Genomic DNA, 16,533 nt, shown 5'->3' with positions numbered 1-16,533 from the left:
CACCGCAGCCAGCGTGGCGGATCCGGGGCACCCCCCATTACCCTCCCCTTTACCCCCATTTCCCACCCCCGGGGCGGAGCCTTCCTGCTCCCCCGAGCGGTGGCTGCGGGGCCGATGCGGGCGCTGGGGCTCGGGGTGCTGCTGGCGCTGCTGCCGCCGCCCGCTCCGGCAGAGACCTTCAGCGCCATGAGGAGCGTGCGGGCGGCGATGGGCGCCGAGGGCCGCCTGCTCCGCCGGCTCCGAGCCTACCTGCGGGAGGAGAGCGCCCGCCTGCGCCGCCTGACCAGGTACCGGCACCTGGGGAGCATCCCTGTACGGTCCTGATCCCCACTGGGTGCAATGGGAGCATCCCTGTACGGTCCTGATCCTGTCCGGGTGCACAGGGAGCATCCCTGTACGGTCCTGATCCCCACTGGGTGCGATGGGAGCATCCCTGTACGGTCCTGATCCCCACTGGGTGCATGGGGAGCATCCCTGTGTGGCCCCGATCCCGACTGGGTGCACAGGGAGCATCCCTGTATGGTCCTGATCCCCGCTGGGTGCGATGGGAGCATCCCTGTACGGTCCTGATCCCCACTGGGTGCGATGGGAGCATCCCTGTACGGTCCTGATCCCCACTGGGTGCACGGGGAGCATCCCTGTATGGTCCTGATCCCCGCTGGGTGTGATGGGATCATCCCTGTGCGGTCCTGATCCCCGCTGGGTGCGATGGGAGCATCCCTGTACGGTCCTGATCCCCACTGGGTGCACGGGGAGCATCCCTGTGTGGCCCTGATCCCCACTGGGTGCACGGGGAGCATCCCTGTACGGTCCTGATCCCCACTGGGTGCGATGGGAGCATCCCTGTGCGGTCCTGATCCCCACTGGGTGCGATGGGAGCATCCCTGTGTGGTCCTGATCCCCGCTGGGTGCGATGGGAGCATCCCTGTACGGTCCTGATCCCCACTGGGTGCGATGGGAGCATCCCTGTGTGGTCCTGATCCCCACTGGGTGCGATGGGAGCATCCCTGTGTGGTCCTGATCCCCGCTGGGTGCGATGGGAGCATCCCTGTGTGGCCCCGATCCCGACTGGGTGCACAGGGAGCATCCCTGGGTCCCCCCCATCCCCACTGGGTGTGCTGGGACCATCTCAGTGTCCTCCTAACACAAGGGTGGGTGTGCTGGGAGCATCCCTGTATCCCCCCAGTCCCAATGGTGGGTGCTGCCTGGCAAGGAGGGGGTTTAACCCAGCTCAGACCCCTCCCACGCAGCACCCAATAAATAGGGGATGTGGGTGCCCACGTATCCCCACCTTGGCGGATGTGGTCATAGGGTCATGGGATGGTTTGGGTTCGGGTTGGATTGGGCAAGACCTTAAAGTTCCTCCAGCTCCAACCCCTGCCACGGGCAGGGACCCCTTCCACTGGAGCAGCTTGCTCCAAGCCCCTGTGTCCAGCCTGGCCTTGGCTGGGGTGACCCCAAATAGGGTGTGGGTGGATGGGGAAAGCTGCCTGTGCCCCCTGGCTATGTCCAAGCTGTGGGATGTGATCACCCCACGCCTTGGCTGAGGAGCAGGGATGTGGTCATGGCGCGGGACATCCCCGTGTCCCCACTAGGGATGGGGCTGACAAAGCAGATGGGGTCTCCTCCCCTCCGGCGTGCTCACAGTGTGGATGCTGGGTGTCTGCCCATGGCAGGGGTCGGAACCAGATGGGCTCCAAAGGTCCCTTCCAGCCCAAACCATCCCACGATCCTATGGAGTTTCCCAGCTATGGCGGGGCTCAGACCCCATTCCCTGCCCCGGGGCATCACTCGCAGTGTCACCCAGTGGGTGCCTTGTAGGTTCTATGAGAAGGTCCAGGCGCTGCACCAGGACCCGCAGGCCTCGGTGGACAACCCCTTGCTGGCCTTCGGCCTCATCAAGCGTCTCTACTCCGACTGGCCCAATGTCATCTACAGCGATGAGGCCGCCGAGAACACCCAGGGTATGGGGGGAGCTCCAGTGTGTGTCCCCACTGTCCCCTGGGGAGAGCCAGGAGGTGGTGGGGAGTGGATGGAGGAGCAGGGCAAGGGACGGAGGAGCAGGGCAAGGGACGGAGGAGCAGGGGAAGGGATGGAGGAGCAGGGGAAGGGATGGAGGAGCAGGGGAAGGGATGGAGGAGCAGGGGAAGGGATGGAGGAGCAGGGCAAGGGATGGAGGAGCAGGGGAAGGGATGGAGGAGCAGGGCAAGGGATGGAGGAGCAGGGGAAGGGATGGAGGAGCAGGGGAAGGGGTGGAGGAGCAGGGCAAGGGATGGAGGAGCAGGGGAAGGGATGGAGGAGCAGGGGAAGGGGTGGAGGAGCAGGGGAAGGGATGGAGGAGCAGGGGAAGGGATGGAGGAGCAGGGGAAGGGATGGAGGAGCAGGGGAAGGGATGGAGGAGCAGGGCAATGGATGGATGAAGGCAATGGATGGAGGAGCAGGGCAAGGGATGGAGGAGCAGGGCAATGGATGGAGGAGCAGGGCAATGGATGGAGGAGCAGGGCAATGGATGGAGGAGCAGGGCAATGGATGGATGAAGGCAATGGATGGAGGAGCAGGGCAATGGATGGAGGAGCAGGGCAAGGGATGGAGGAGCAGGGCAAGGGATGGAGGAGCAGGGCAATGGATGGAGGAGCAGGGGAAGGGATCGAGGAGCAGGGCAATGGATGGAGGAGCAGGGCAATGGATGGAGGAGCAGGGCAAGGGATGGAGGAGCAGGGGAAGGGATGGAGGAGCAGGGGAGGGGATGGAGGAGCAGGGGAAGGGATGGAGGAGCAGGGGAAGGGATGGAGGAGCAGGGGAGGGGATGGAGGAGCAGGGGAAGGGATGGAGGAGCAGGGGAAGGGGTGGAGGAGCAGGGGAAGGGATGGAGGAGCAGGGGAAGGGATGGAGGAGCAGGGGAAGGGATGGAGGAGCAGGGGAAGGGATGGAGGAGCAGGGGAAGGGATGGAGGAGCAGGGGAAGGGGTGGAGGAGCAGGGGAAGGGATGGAGGAGCAGGGGAAGGGATGGAGGAGCAGGGGAAGGGATGGAGGAGCAGGGGAAGGGATGGATGAAGGCAATGGATGGAGGAGCAGGGGAAGGGATGGAGGAGCAGGGCAATGGATGGATGAAGGCAATGGATGGAGGAGCAGGATGCAGACCCCCACGGATGAAGCAGCACCCATAAGGTCGATCCCACCCCCCCCAACCCCTCCCTCACGCCCCCGGCCCCGTTCCCTGCCCGCAGAGCTCCACGCTGGCTTCCAGGAGGTGGAGCAGGAGCTGCCGGGCGCCGAGGACCTGGACGGGGCTGCGCGGGCGCTGATGCGGCTGCAGGACGTGTACGGGCTCAGCGTCAAGGGCTTGGCCAACGGCGTCTTCCAGCGCGCAGGGGCCGCCCGCCCGCACCTCTACAGCCCCCGCCGGCGCGTGGCCCTCTCCGCCGACGACTGCTTCCATGTGGGAAAGGTGAGGGATTGCCCCACGGCCGCGGGTGTTCCATCCCGGAATGGCGCTTCCATAGGGACGGCTGTGGAGGGGACCCTCGGAGGCAGGCCCAAGGCATCCGCTCCCCGTAGAGGATGGGGGAATAATGGGGCTTCTCCTTGGTTCGTGGTGTGGGGAGGGAAGAGCTGGGCCGGGGCCCTCAGGGAGAGCTCCTGTCCCCGCGGCCTGGTTGGAGCTGGGATCAGCTCGAAGCCAGCGGTAAAAGTGGGTCCATGAATGCCAGGGGTGGGATGTGGGGGATCTCATCGAGGCTTCTGTTGGGGGCAGAGTCCTCTGAGTGTCACTGCAGAGCCGGGATGGAGGGGCAGTGTGGGGTGGGGTGGGATGGGATGGGATGGGATGGGATGGGATGGGAAGGGATGGGATGGGATGGGAAGGGATGGGATGGGATGGGAAGGGATGAGATGGGAAGGGATGGGATGGGATGGGATGGGATATGGATGGGATGGGATGGGATGGATGATGGGAATGGGATGGGATGGGAAGGGATGGGAAGGGAAGGGAAGGATGGGATGGGAAGGGATGAGATGGGAAGGGATGGATGGGATGGGATGGGATAGGGTGGGATGGGATGGATGGGAAGGGATGAGATGGGAAGGGATGGGAAGGGAAGGGATGGATGGGAAGGGATGGGAAGGGAAGGGAAGGGAAGGGAAGGGAAGGGAAGGGAAGGGAAGGGAAGGGAAGGGAAGGGATGGGATGGGAAGGGATGGGATGGGAAAGGGATGGGATGGGATGGGAAGGGAAGGGATGGGATGGGATTGGATGGGGTGGGATGGGGTTGGATGGGCAGCGGGATGGGGTTGGATGGGGATGGGATGGGGTGGGATGGGGATGGGATGGGGATGGGATGGGATGGGATGGGAAGGGATGGGATAGGGTGGGATGGGATGGGATGGGATGGGATGGGAAGGGAAGGGATGGGATGGGAAGGGATGGGATGGGAAGGGATGAGATGGGAAGGGATGGGATGGGATGGGAAGGGAACAGATGGGAAGTGATGGGATGGGATGGGAAGGGATGGGATGGGGTGGGAAGGGATGGGATAGGATGGGAAGGGAAGGGATGGGATGGGATGGGAACAGATGGGATGGGAAGGGATGGGATGGGATGGGATGGGATGGGATGGGAAGGGATGGGATGGGATGGGGACAGGATGGGACAGGATGGGATGGGATGGGATGGGAAGGGATGGGATGGGAAGGGATGGGATGGGATGGGAAGGGAGGAACCCATCAGCGCCGGTCCCATCGGGATGCGGCTCCGGGAGGAACGGGATGGGAGGGGATGGGATGGGAGGGGATGGGATGGGATGGGATGAGATGGGATGGGATGGGATGGGAAGGGAAGGGATGGGATGGGAAGGGAAGGGATGGGATGGGAAGGGATGAGATGGGATGGGATGGGAAGTGATGGGATGGGATGGGAAGGGATGGGATGGGATGGGATGGGATGGGATGGGATGGGATGGAGGGATGGGAAGGGATGGGAAGGGATGAGATGGGAAGGGATGGGATGGGATGGGATGGGATGGGAAGGGATGGGATGGGATGGGATGGGAAGGGATGGAATGGGATGGGATGGGAAGGGATGAGATGGGAAGGGATGAGATGGGAAGGGATGGGATGGGATGGGATGGGATGGGATGGGAAGGGATGGATGGGGAAGGGATGGGATGGGGAAGGATGGGATGAGATGGTATGGGCTGGGATGGCATGGATGGGATGAGATGGGATTGGGATGGGATGGATGGAATTACATGGGATGGGATTGGGATGGGATGGGATGGGAAGGGATGGGATGGATGGGATGGGATGGGATGGGATGGATGGATGGGATGGATGGGATGGATGGGATGGGATGGGATGGGATGGGATGGGATGGGATGGGATGGGATGGGATGGGATGGATGGGATGGGATGGGATGGGATAGGATGGGATGGAATAGGATGGGATAGGATGGGATGGATGAGATGGAACAGGATGGGATGGGATGGGATGGGATGGATGAGATGGAACAAGATGGGATGGGATGGATGAGATGGAATAGGATGGGATGGATGAGACAGAATGGAATGGGATGGGATGGGATGGGATGGGATAGATGGGAATGGGATGGGATGGATCAGATGGGAATGGGATGGGATGGGATGGATCAGATGGGGATGGGATGGGATGGGATGGGATGGGATGGGATGGGATGGGATGGGATGGGATGGGATGGGATGGGATGGGAAGGGATGGGATGGATGGGATGGGATGGGATGGGATGGGATGGATGGGATGGGATGGATGGGATGGGATGGGGTGGATGGGATGAGATGGATGGATGGGATGGGATGGGATGGGATGGATGGGATGGGATGGGATGCGATGGGATGGGATGGATGGGATGGGATGGGATGGGATGGGATGGGATGGGATGAGATGGATGGGATGGGGTGGATGGGATGGGGTGGGAAAGGATGGGATGCATGGGATGGGATGGGATGGGATGGGATGGGATGGGATGGGATGGGATGGGATGGGATGGGATGGGATGGGATGGGATGGGATGGGATGGGATGGGATGGGATGGGAAGGGATGGGATGGGATGGGATGGGATGGGATGGGATGGATGGGATGGGATGGATGGGATGGGATGGGATGGATGGGATGCAACGGGATGGGATGGATGGGATGGGATGCAATGGGATGAGATGGGATGGGATGGATGGGTTGGATGCGATGGACGGGATGGGATGGGATGGATGGGATGGGATGGGATGGGATGGGATGGGATGGGATGGGATGGGATGGGAAGGGAAGGGATGGATGGGATGGGAAGGGATGAGATGGGAAGGGATGGATGGGATGGGAAGGGATGGATAGGGTGGGATGGGATGGATGGGAAGGGATGGATGGGAAGGGATGGGAAGGGATGGGGATGGGATGGGATGGGAAGGGAAGGGAAGGGAAGGGATGGGATGGGAAGGGAAGGGAAGGGAAGGGATGGGGAAAGGATGGGACAGCATCGGATGGGATGGGATGGGAAGGGAAGGGATGGGGGTGGGATGGGAAGGGATGGGATGGGAAGGGATGGATGGGTGGGATGGGATGGGATGGGATGGGATGGGATGGGAAGGGATGGATGGGATGGGATGGGATGGGAAGGGATGAGATGGGAAGGGATGGATGGGATGGGAATAGGGATGGGATGGGATGGGATGGGATGGGATGGGATGGGATGGGATGGGATGGGATGGATGGGATGGGATGGGATGGGATGGGAAGGGATGGGGATGGGATGGGAAGGGATGGGATGGGATGGGGATGGATGGGACAGGATGGGATGGGATGGGATGGGAAGGGAAGGGATGGGATGGGAAGGGAAGGGATGGGATGGGAAGGGATGGGATGGATGGGATGGGATGGGATGGGAAGGGATAAATGGGATAGGATGGATGGGATGAATAGGATGGGATGGGATGGGATGGGATGGATGGGATGGTATGGGATGGGATAGGATGGGATGGGATGGGATGGGATGGGATGGGATGGGATGGAAGGGATGGGATGGGATGGGATGGGGGATGGGATGGGATGGATGGGAAGGGAAGGGATGGGATGGGAAGGGAAGGGATGGGATGGGATGGGATGGGAACAGATGGGATGGGATGGGATGGGATGGGATGGGATGGGAACAGATGGGATGGGATGGGATGGGATGGGATGGGAAGGGAACAGATGGGATGGGATGGAATGGGAAGGGAAGGATGGGATGGGATGGGAAGGGATGGGATGGGGTGGGATGGGATGGGATGGGATGGGAAGGGAAGGGATGGGATGGGATGGGAAGGGAAGGGATGGGAACAGATGGGATGGGATGGGATGGGATGGGATGGGATGGGATGGGAACAGATGGGATGGGATGGGATGGGATGGGATGGGGATGGGAACAGATGGGATGGATGGATGGGAAGGGAAGGATGGGATGGGATGGGAAGGGATGGGATGGGATGGGATGGGATGGGAAGGGAAGGGATGGGATGGGATGGGAACAGATGGGATGGGATGGGATGGGATGGGATGGGATGGGATGGGATGGGAAGGGATGGGATGGGATGGGATGGGAAGGGATGGGATGGGATGGGGACAGGATGGGACAGGATGGGATGGGATGGGATGGGAAGGGAAGGGATGGGATGGGATGGGATGGGATGGGATGGGATGGGATGGAAAGGGATGGGATGGGAAGGGATGGGAAGGGATGAGATGGGATGGGATGGGATGGGATGGGAAGGGATGGGATGGGATGGATGGGATGGATGGGATGGGATGCATGTGATGGGATGGATGGGATGGATGGGACGGGATGCATGTGATGGGATGGATGGGATGGATGTGATGGGATGGATGGGATGGGATGGGAAGGGATGAGATGGGATGGGAAGGGATGAGATGGGAAGGGATGGGATGGGATGGGATGGGAAGGGATGGGATGGGAAGGGATGGGAAGGGATGAGATGGGATGGGATGGGAAGGGATGGGATGGGATGGGAAGGGATGGGATGGGATGGGAAGGGATGGGATGGGATGGGATGGGATGGGAAGGGATGGAAAGGGATGGGATGGGAAGTGATGGGATGGGATGGGAAGGGATGAGATGGGATGGGAAGGGATGAGATGGGAAGGGATGAGATGGGAAGGGATGAGGTGGGATGGGATGGGATGGGATGGGAAGGGAAGGGATGGGATGGGAAGGGATGAGATGGGATGGGATGGGAAGGGATGGGATGGGATGGGATGGGATGAGATGGGAAGGGATGGGATGGGAAGGGATGGAGGTGGAGGTGCAGATGGAGGCGGAGGCTGAGATGGGGATGGAAATGGGGATGGAGCATGGATCCAGGGGATGGGACAGGAAAGGAAGGGAATGACATGGGAGGAATGGGGTTGGGAATAAGAAAGCAACAGGATGTGCTGGGACAAGATGAGTAGGAATTGCGATTGGAGGGCAGGACATGGCGCGGGGATGGGATTGAATGGGATGGGACAGGGTTAGACAGGGTAGGCACAGGATGGGAAGGGGTTAGAGGTGGGATTGGGACGAAGATGGGGATTAGGATAGGATGAAGTGATGGGATGAGGATGGGAGTGGGGATGTGGTGGGATCGGATGGTACAGGATGGGATGGGATGGGATAGGATGGGAACAGGATGGGATGGGATGGGAAGGAAAAGGATGAGATGGGACGGGACGGGATGAGGATGGTGCAGGAGGGGACAGGGTGGGATGGGATGGGATAGGATGGGGATAGGATGGGATGAGATGGGAAGGGAAAGGATGAGATGGGACGGGATGGGATGAGGATGGTGCAGGAAGGGACGGGGTGGGATGGGATTGGGACAAGATGGGGTGGAATGGGAAGGGAAAGGATGAGATGGGACGGGATGGGATGAGGATGGTGCAGGAGGGGATGGGGTGGGATGGGATGGGATAGGATGGGGATAGGAAGGGATGGAATGGGATAGGATGGGAACAGGACGGGATGGGATGGGAAGAGGAAGGATGAGATGGGAAGGGATGGTAGGAGGATGGTGCAAGAGAGGATGGGGTGGGATGGGATGGGATGGGATGGGGACAGGACGGGATGAGATGGGAAGGAAAAGGATGAGATGGGACGGGACGGGATGAGGATGGTGCAGGAGGGGACGGGGTGGGATGGGATGGGATGGGGACAGGATGGGATGAGATGGGAAGGAAAAGGATGAGATGGGACGGGACGGGATGAGGATGGTGCAGGAGGGGACGGGGTGGGGCGGGATGGGATGGGGACAGGACGGGATGAGGTGGGAAGGGAAAGGATGAGATGGGACTGGACGGGATGAGGATGGTGCAGGAGGGGACGGGGTGGGGCGGGATGGGATGGGGACAGGCTGCAGGTGCTCTGCCTCGCAGGTGGCCTATGACACGGGTGACTATTACCACTCCATCGCGTGGCTGGAGGAGGCCGTCGGCCTCTTCCGCCTCTCCTACGGCAGCTGGAACCCCGAGGACCGGAGCAGCCTGGAGGATGCTCTGGACCATCTCGCCTTCTCCTACTTCATGGTACGGCCACGAGCCCCATCCCCATCCCCGTGGTGCCCAATAGAGCCAAGCCGTGGGGTGCTGATGGGCTCTTCACACCCCCAATCCAGGCTGGAAACGTCTCCCATGCCTTGAGCCTCTCCAGGGAGTTTCTCCATTATGGTACGTGCGGCAACCTCAGATGTGGCAAGAGGAGGAGAGAGGTTTTGGGCTGTCCCCATCACCTCTGCAAGGCACCAGCCTCCTTCACCCCATTCTTGTCCCAGTATGGGATCGATGCCAGGGAAGGGAGGTGATGGGGACGCGGCGTTTGGGGTGACTCCTCCTCTCCAACAGACCCCAGTAACCCCAGGGTGTTGAGGAACGTGGTCAAGTACGAGGAGCTGCTGGAGAAGGGGACAGGGACAAGCGCTGAGCCCCTGCGACGTCCCAATGGCACCCACCTACAGAGCCGGGATGCCTACGAGGAGCTGTGCCAGCGCCCACGGGGGCAGGTGGGGATGGCAAAGGGGTCCCATGGTCCCCACCCCACCACTGTCCCCCCTCTCACACCCTCCTTGGTCTCCTCTCTCCCCAGTCAGCCCCGGAGCATCTCCCACACCTCGTCTGCTCCTATGAGACCAATGGCAGCCCCTTCCTCCTGCTCCAGCCTGCCAAGAAGGAGATGGTCCAGACCCAGCCCTACGTGGCTTTGTACCACGATTTCATCAGTGATGCCGAGGCTGAGACCATCAAGAGGTTGGCCGGGCCTTGGGTGAGCTGTCCCCATCCCCAGGGATGGCTTTGACCTCAAGGAGGGTGCCCCAGGAGCTGGTGGTGCAGGGGGTACCAACCTGGGCATGCAGAGACAGGAGGAGGTTAAGCCATGGCTTAGCCAAAGCCTTCAGCAGCCAGCCCAAGGGTGGGATGAGCCCAGTTTGGCTCCTTCTGAGCCTGCCCCAAAGGAGAAACCAGGTCCACGCGTGCACCTAAACCACTTCCCAGCCACGCTTGACGTGGTGGCATCCAACCCTACTGCTGTCACCGCTTCCATCACCCCGGTGGGACACATCGGGGCCGGGACGTGCTGGCAGAAACCCACCAGCTTGACCCCAACCGGGGTCCCTGCTTGGTGGTGGGGTCCCCACCTGCAGCACCATCCCCTCCACCGTGTGCCCCCCAGCTGCAGAGGTCCGTGGTCGCCTCTGGGGAGAAGCAGCAGAAAGCTGAGTACCGGATAAGCAAGAGGTAGGAGCCATCGCATCCCTTGCCCTATGGCCAACGGGACCATCGCGGCCCCATTGCCACCACCAAGGTGACAGTGAAGCCACCCCGGGGAGACCCCTCCACAGCCCACAGCGAGGGTGACAGCAGCCATTGGGTGGGTTGGGTGCTCCTGCAGTGCCTGGCTGAAGGACACGGCCGACCCGGTGGTGCGGGCGCTGGAGCAGCGCATCGGGGCCGTCACCGGCCTGGACCTGAGGCCGCCCTATGCCGAGTACCTGCAGGTGGTCAATTATGGGCTGGGAGGCCACTACGAGCCACACTTCGACCACGCCACGGTCAGGGAGGTGCCTGGGGGCTGCATGGGGTGGTCCACGGGGTGATGCTCTGGGTGGTTCCTGTGGTGCCTTTGGGATGGTCCTTGGGGGGGCTCCTGGGATGGTTCCGTCTTTGGGGTGGTCTGTGGGGTGGCTCCTGTGGTGCTCTTGGGATGGTCCTTGTGGTGCTCCTGGGATGGTTCTTGGGATGATCCATGGGGTGGTCCAGGGGATGCTCCTGGAGGTGGATCCATGGGGGGGTCCCTGGGGTGGCTCCTGTGGTGCTCTTGGGATGGTCCTTAGGGTGCTCCTGGGATGGTTCCGTCTTTGGGGTGGTCCGTGGGGTAGCTGCTGTGGTGCCCTTGGGATGGTCCATGGGATGTTCCTGGAGGTGGATCCATGGGGGGGTCCGTGGGGTAGCTGCTGTGGTGCTCTTGGGATGGTCCATGGGATGTTCCTGGAGGTGGATCCATGGGGGGGGTCCCTGGGGTGGCTCCTGTGGTGATCTTGGAGTGGTCCCTGTGGTGCTCCTGGGATGGTTCTTGGGATGATCCATGGGGTGGTCCAGGGGATGCTCCTGGAGGTGGATCCATGGGGTGGTGCCCCGGGATGGTTCTTGGGATGATCCATGGGGTGGTCCAGGGGATGCTCCTGGAGGTGGATCCATGGGGTGGTCCCTGGGGTGGCTCCTGTGGTGCTCTTGGGATGGTCCTTGTGGTGCTCCTGGGATGGTTCTTGGGATGATCCATGGGGTGGTCCACAGGGTGATGCTCTGGGTGGTTCTTGTGGTGCCCTTGGGATGGTCCTTGGGGTGCTCCTGGGATGGTTCCGTCTTTGGGGTGGTCCGTGGGGTAGCTGCTGTGGTGCTCTTGGGATGGTCCTTGGGGTGCTCCTGGGATGGTTCTTGGGATGATCCATGGGGTGGTCCAGGGGATGCTCCTGGAGGTGGATCCATGGGATGGTCCCTGGGATGTTCCTGGAGGTGGATCCATGGGGTGGTCCCTGGGGTGGCTCCTGTGGTGCTCTTGGGATGGTCCTTGGGGTGCTCCTGGGATGGTTCTTGGGATGATCCATGGGGTGGTCCAGGGGATGCTCCTGGAGGTGGATCCATGGGGTGGTCCCTGGGGTGGCTCCTGTGGTGCTCTTGGAGTGGTCCCTGTGGTGCTCCTGGGATGGTTCTTGGGATGATCCATGGGGTGGTCCAGGGGATGCTCCTGGAGGTGGATCCATGGGGTGGTGCCCCTGGGATGGTTCTTGGGATGATCCATGGGGTGGTCCAGGGGATGCTCCTGGAGGTGGATCCTGGGGTGGTGCCCAAGGGAGGTCCCTGGGGGTGAACATCCCATAGTGATCCCTGGGATGTTCCCTGAGATATTGCTGGAGATGGACCTTGGGATGGTCCTGGGAGGGGATGGGATAGGAGGGCTGCGGGGTGGTGATCCCTGGGTTGGTGCCTGGGATATTCCTGGGAAAGGAGGGAGGAAGAGGGGCAGGGAAGAGGGAAGGAAGAAGGAAGGGAGAGGGAGGGATTCCCATGGGTAGGGCCTGAGGTGCCTCCAGGCCAAGCCGCATCCATACAGGACTGACCATTCCCATGGGAATGACCAGGCCACATCCTCCCTCCCGGGGCAGTCGAGGAAGAGCCCCCTTTACAGGATGAAGTCAGGCAACAGGATCGCCACGGTCATGATCTACGTGAGTCCTCCCGCCCTCACCGCTGCCCTTGGTCCTCAGTGGGGTTCAGAGTGAACAGGGTTTGAGATGGGGGAGGACAGCCCTCCATCAGGGGATGGGCCTGTAGGGATGCTGGGGAGGGACCCTTCATTAGGGACTGCAGTGACAGGACAAGGGGTGATGGGTTCAGACTGAAACAGGGGAAGTTCAGGTTGGATCTAAGGAGGAAATTCTTTCCTGTGAGGGTGCTGAGGCACTGGAATGGGTTGCCCAGGGAGGTTGTGAATGCCCCATCCCTGGCAGTGTTCAAGGCCAGGTTGGACAGAGCCTTGGGTGCCATGGTTTAGTGTGAGGTGTCCCTGCCCATGGCAGGGGTTTGGAACTGGATGCTCTTGAGGTCCTTTCCAACCCAAACTCTCCTAGGACTCTATGGGCTCTCCCATGAGGTCTGCACCTTGTGCCGTGCCATAGGGGGGGGAATGAGGCTGGGGACCACGGGATGGCCCAGGGAAGGGAAGGGCCATGCTCCTGTCTCCTTCTCCCCCAGCTGAGCGCAGTGGAAGCCGGCGGCTCCACCGCCTTCATCGCCGCGAACATCAGCGTGCCCGTGGTCAAGGTGAGGGGGAGCCGCAGCTTTGGGGCTCCCATTTGTGGTGGGGGAAGCCCCAAATCCCCGTTTTTGGGGGGATGCTGGCGCTGTTCTGGGTGGCAAACCCCAATTCCGGGGATCCTGGTCACGGTTTGGGGGTCAAACCCCCAATCTTAGCGCTCCCACCTGTGTTTTGGCAATGCCAAAGTCCCCTTTTGGGGATCCCAGCTCTGTTTTAGGGTGGCCAAGCCTCAAGCTCAGACCTCCCAGCTCCGTTTTAGGGATTTCCCACCCCAGCACCTCCGGTCCTGGCTCTATTTTGGGTTCTAATCCCCAGTTTTAGGGATCCTGGTGCTGTTTTAGGGGTTCCAACCCCCAGTTGTGGGCCTCCCATCTCTGTTTCGGGGGGCAAACCCCCAATCACAGCGCTCCCAGCTCTGTTCTGGGGTGGAAACCCCAGTTTTGAGCCTCAAGGGCTCTATTTTGTGGTTCCAACCCCAATTCTGGGCCTTGCAGCTCTGTTTTGGGGGTTCCAAGCCCCAGTTCTGGAGCTCATGGCTCTATTTTGGGGTACCAAACCCCAATCCTGGTGCTCAAGGCTCTGTTTTAGGGTGGAAACCCTGAGTTTTGGGACTCCTGGCTCTATTTTGGGGGTCTCCAACCCCAATCCTGGTGCTCAAGGCTTTGTTTTGGGGTGGAAGCCCTGAGTTTTGGGACTCCTGGCTCTATTTTGGGGCACCAAACCCCAATCCTGGTGCTCAAGGCTCTGTTTTGGGGTGGAAACCCTGAGTTTTGGGACTCCTGGCTCTATTTTGGGGGTCTCCAACCCCAATCCTGGTGCTCAAGGCTCTGTTTTAGGGTGGAAACCCTGATTTTGGGGACTCCTGGCTCAATTTTGGGGGTCTCCAACCCCAATCCTGGTGCTCAAGGCTCTGTTTTGGGGTGGAAACCCTGAGTTTTGGGACTCCTGGCTCTGTTTTGGGGGTCTCCAACCCCAATCCTGGTGCTCAAGGCTCTGTTTTGGGGTGGAAACCCTGAGTTTTGGGACTCCTGGCTCAATTTTCGGGCACCAAACCCCAATCCTGGTGCTCAAGGCTCTGTTTTGGGGTGGAAACCCTGAGTTTTGGGACTCCTGGCTCAATTTTGCGGGTCTCCAACCCCAATCCTGGTGCTCAAGGCTCTGTTTTGGGGTGGAAACCCTGAGTTTTGGGACTCCTGGCTCAATTTTGCGGGTCTCCAACCCCAATCCTGGTGCTCAAGGCTCTGTTTTGGGGTGGAAACCCTGAGTTTTGGGACTCCTGGCTCAATTTTGGGGTCCCAAACCCCAACCCTGGTGCTCAAGGCTCTGTTTTGGGGTGGAAACCCTGATTTTGGGGACTCCTGGCTCAATTTTGGGGGTCTCCAACCCCAATCCTGGTGCTCACGGCCCCATTCCGGGTCCATTCCCTCTGTATCCGGCAGAACGCGGCTCTCTTCTGGTGGAACCTGCATCGGAACGGGGCCGGGGCCGGGGCCACGCTGCACGCTGCCTGCCCCGTGCTGGCCGGGGACAAATGGGGTGAGGCAATGGGGTGACACCGGGATGGGACCCAGGGAAAACCTGGATAATGGGGAAAAGCAGGGGCAGACGGGGGTCCTTGTCCTTGTCCCTTCCAGTGGCCAATAAATGGATCCATGAGTACGGGCAGGAATTCCGGCGGCCGTGCAGCACGGACCCACAGGAATGAGGCCGCCGTGGGCTCATGGATGTGGCACCCATGGGTGCACCCAAAGGGGCGGCAGCGCTGTTGGGTGCTCTTTGGGGTGGTGGCACCGATGAAGTGTGGCTAAAACGGGTGGAAATAAAGACAAAAGACACTGAAATGGAGCCTGGAGGGAATATTCCAGTGGGGTATCCCATAGGATGATGGGGGTTATGTGTCTGTGTGTGTCCCCCTCACCTGAATCCAGCCTGGATCCTAAATGCATCCTCAAGCTCCTTCATCCAGGTGGAAAGGGTTAACAGGGCTGGCAGTGCCTCGGCGTTCCAATGGCCATCGGTAGGCTTCAGAGTGACCGTAGGGCCATAGGGAACCAGAGCAAAGGGGCTTCACCCTCCTTCCTCCCCCAGCCCCACTGCGGTGCCTGGAGCTGAGTGTGCAGCCCCACATTCCGCATGCAGCCCGGGGGCCCTGCATCCCCAAAAGGGGGCTGGGATTTCTCCTTCACAAGGCAGCGGCTGTAAAGGGGTGGAAGTGGGGAGGGAGAAGGAAGCCGCTGCCTTCCAGCTGCCCTGGCCCACATCCGGAGCACGGATCCCCTGGGATCCCCACCACAGGCTCCCTTTGTCCATCCCGAGCGCAGCACCTGCGTGACTGGAAGGCCAAAAAGCAGCTCTGGGAGCTCCTGCTTCCCAGGAGGGACAGCAGGGATGAAGTGAGGAAGGTCGAGGTGGAGGGTGGCAGCAGCCCCGGCACTGAGGCTCCCTGCATCCATCCAGCCCCATCCCTGTGAGGCTTGGAGACTACAATCCTCCTGCATGGAGGGAGCAGGATGCCCCATTGCTTCTGGAAGAAAAAGGGATAAAGATTGGGAAGGAGAGGGATAGAACTCCACGGATGGAAACTCCTGCTCAGTTTTGGGTTCAAAACTGCACATTTATCACCCCATGGCTGTGCTCATCCAGCCCCACGTTAACCCTTGCGCAGGCACAAGGATGAGCTGGGAGCATGGTCCAGGAGCAATTCCAGGCTCTGTTAAACCTGTTTGGATATGAAAGCAAAACATCCCTGAATTCCTGCTTTTTCCACAGGCACATCCCCGCAGCATTCCGGCTGTTAGGAAGGAGAGGGAACCCAGCACAGGTTAACCCCAGAGCCAGAGCAATGCTGGTTATTACTTCCAGATGTTTCTATCCATGTTGGAGCCATTGGACACAGAGGGGAGGGGAAAAGCTGCAGCTAAAGCATCCTCCCTCCCTCCTCCTCCTCCTCCTCCTGGGTGGATAAGGGGAGAGCTGGGATGTACTCACACTCTTCCTCGCCAGGGTGCCCTGAGGAGGCCGAGGGCTGGAGCTGAAGGAAGGGAAAAGGAGGAATTCCCACTCCAGGCTTTTCACAAATGCTTTATTTGTAGGACAGGGAACAGGACACGAGGGGATGAGGCGGGCACGGAGCTGACACACACACACACACATCTTCCTTATGGAGACAGC

General features: G+C 60.7%; 2 protein-coding genes across 4 annotated transcripts; one reads left to right on the top strand and one right to left on the bottom strand.

Annotated features, from left to right (window-relative positions):
- P4HA3 (prolyl 4-hydroxylase subunit alpha 3) lies at positions 1 to 15,110 on the top strand. Of its 3 annotated transcripts, none has more exons than XM_062630411.1 (13): positions 1 to 287; positions 1,822 to 1,964; positions 3,228 to 3,448; positions 9,429 to 9,578; positions 9,668 to 9,719; positions 9,894 to 10,051; positions 10,135 to 10,311; positions 10,720 to 10,784; positions 10,939 to 11,098; positions 12,710 to 12,772; positions 13,299 to 13,367; positions 14,802 to 14,898; positions 14,997 to 15,110. In XM_062630411.1, the coding sequence occupies exons 1-13, from the start codon at positions 115 to 117 to the stop codon at positions 15,065 to 15,067; spliced, it is 1,599 nt and encodes a 532-aa protein (XP_062486395.1). In that variant the 5' UTR covers positions 1 to 114; the 3' UTR covers positions 15,068 to 15,110. The 3 variants fall into 3 exon arrangements, with proteins under 3 accessions (XP_062486395.1, XP_062486397.1, XP_062486396.1); XM_062630412.1 differs by having other exon boundaries at positions 4 to 287; positions 12,715 to 12,772; XM_062630413.1 differs by lacking the exons at positions 13,299 to 13,367; positions 14,802 to 14,898; positions 14,997 to 15,110 and having other exon boundaries at positions 3 to 287; positions 12,658 to 12,740.
- Positions 5,826 to 6,810, bottom strand: LOC134169681 (uncharacterized; the record flags this gene model as incomplete). Its single annotated transcript, XM_062630429.1, has 2 exons — positions 5,826 to 5,894; positions 6,769 to 6,810. Coding segments are annotated over 2 exons (111 nt in total), but the record flags the coding sequence as incomplete, so codon positions are not given.
- Positions 15,111 to 16,533: the final 1,423 nt, after the last annotated feature.

The sequence above is a fragment of the Pezoporus occidentalis genome, unplaced genomic scaffold, assembly GCF_034315485.1.
Source record: "Pezoporus occidentalis ecotype Australia unplaced genomic scaffold, CSIRO_AGI_Poc_V1 ctg350, whole genome shotgun sequence".
Lineage (NCBI taxonomy): Eukaryota > Metazoa > Chordata > Aves > Psittaciformes > Psittacidae > Pezoporus > Pezoporus occidentalis.
The sequence above is the reverse complement of the archived record's forward strand: the minus strand, read 5'-3'. Positions and strand labels throughout refer to the sequence as shown.

What these genes read in the sequence shown, in the direction of transcription:
- P4HA3 (XM_062630411.1), top strand. Translation starts at nt 115, where the DNA reads ATGCGGGCGCTGGGGCTCGGGGTGCTGCTGGCGCTGCTGCCGCCGCCC. An exon ending in CAGGGAGTTTCTCCATTATG is followed by an intron (nt 9,720 to 9,893) that starts GTACGTGCGGCA and finishes CCTCTCCAACAG; the next exon opens with ACCCCAGTAACCCCAGGGTG. An exon ending in AGAGGTTGGCCGGGCCTTGG is followed by an intron (nt 10,312 to 10,719) that starts GTGAGCTGTCCC and finishes TGTGCCCCCCAG; the next exon opens with CTGCAGAGGTCCGTGGTCGC.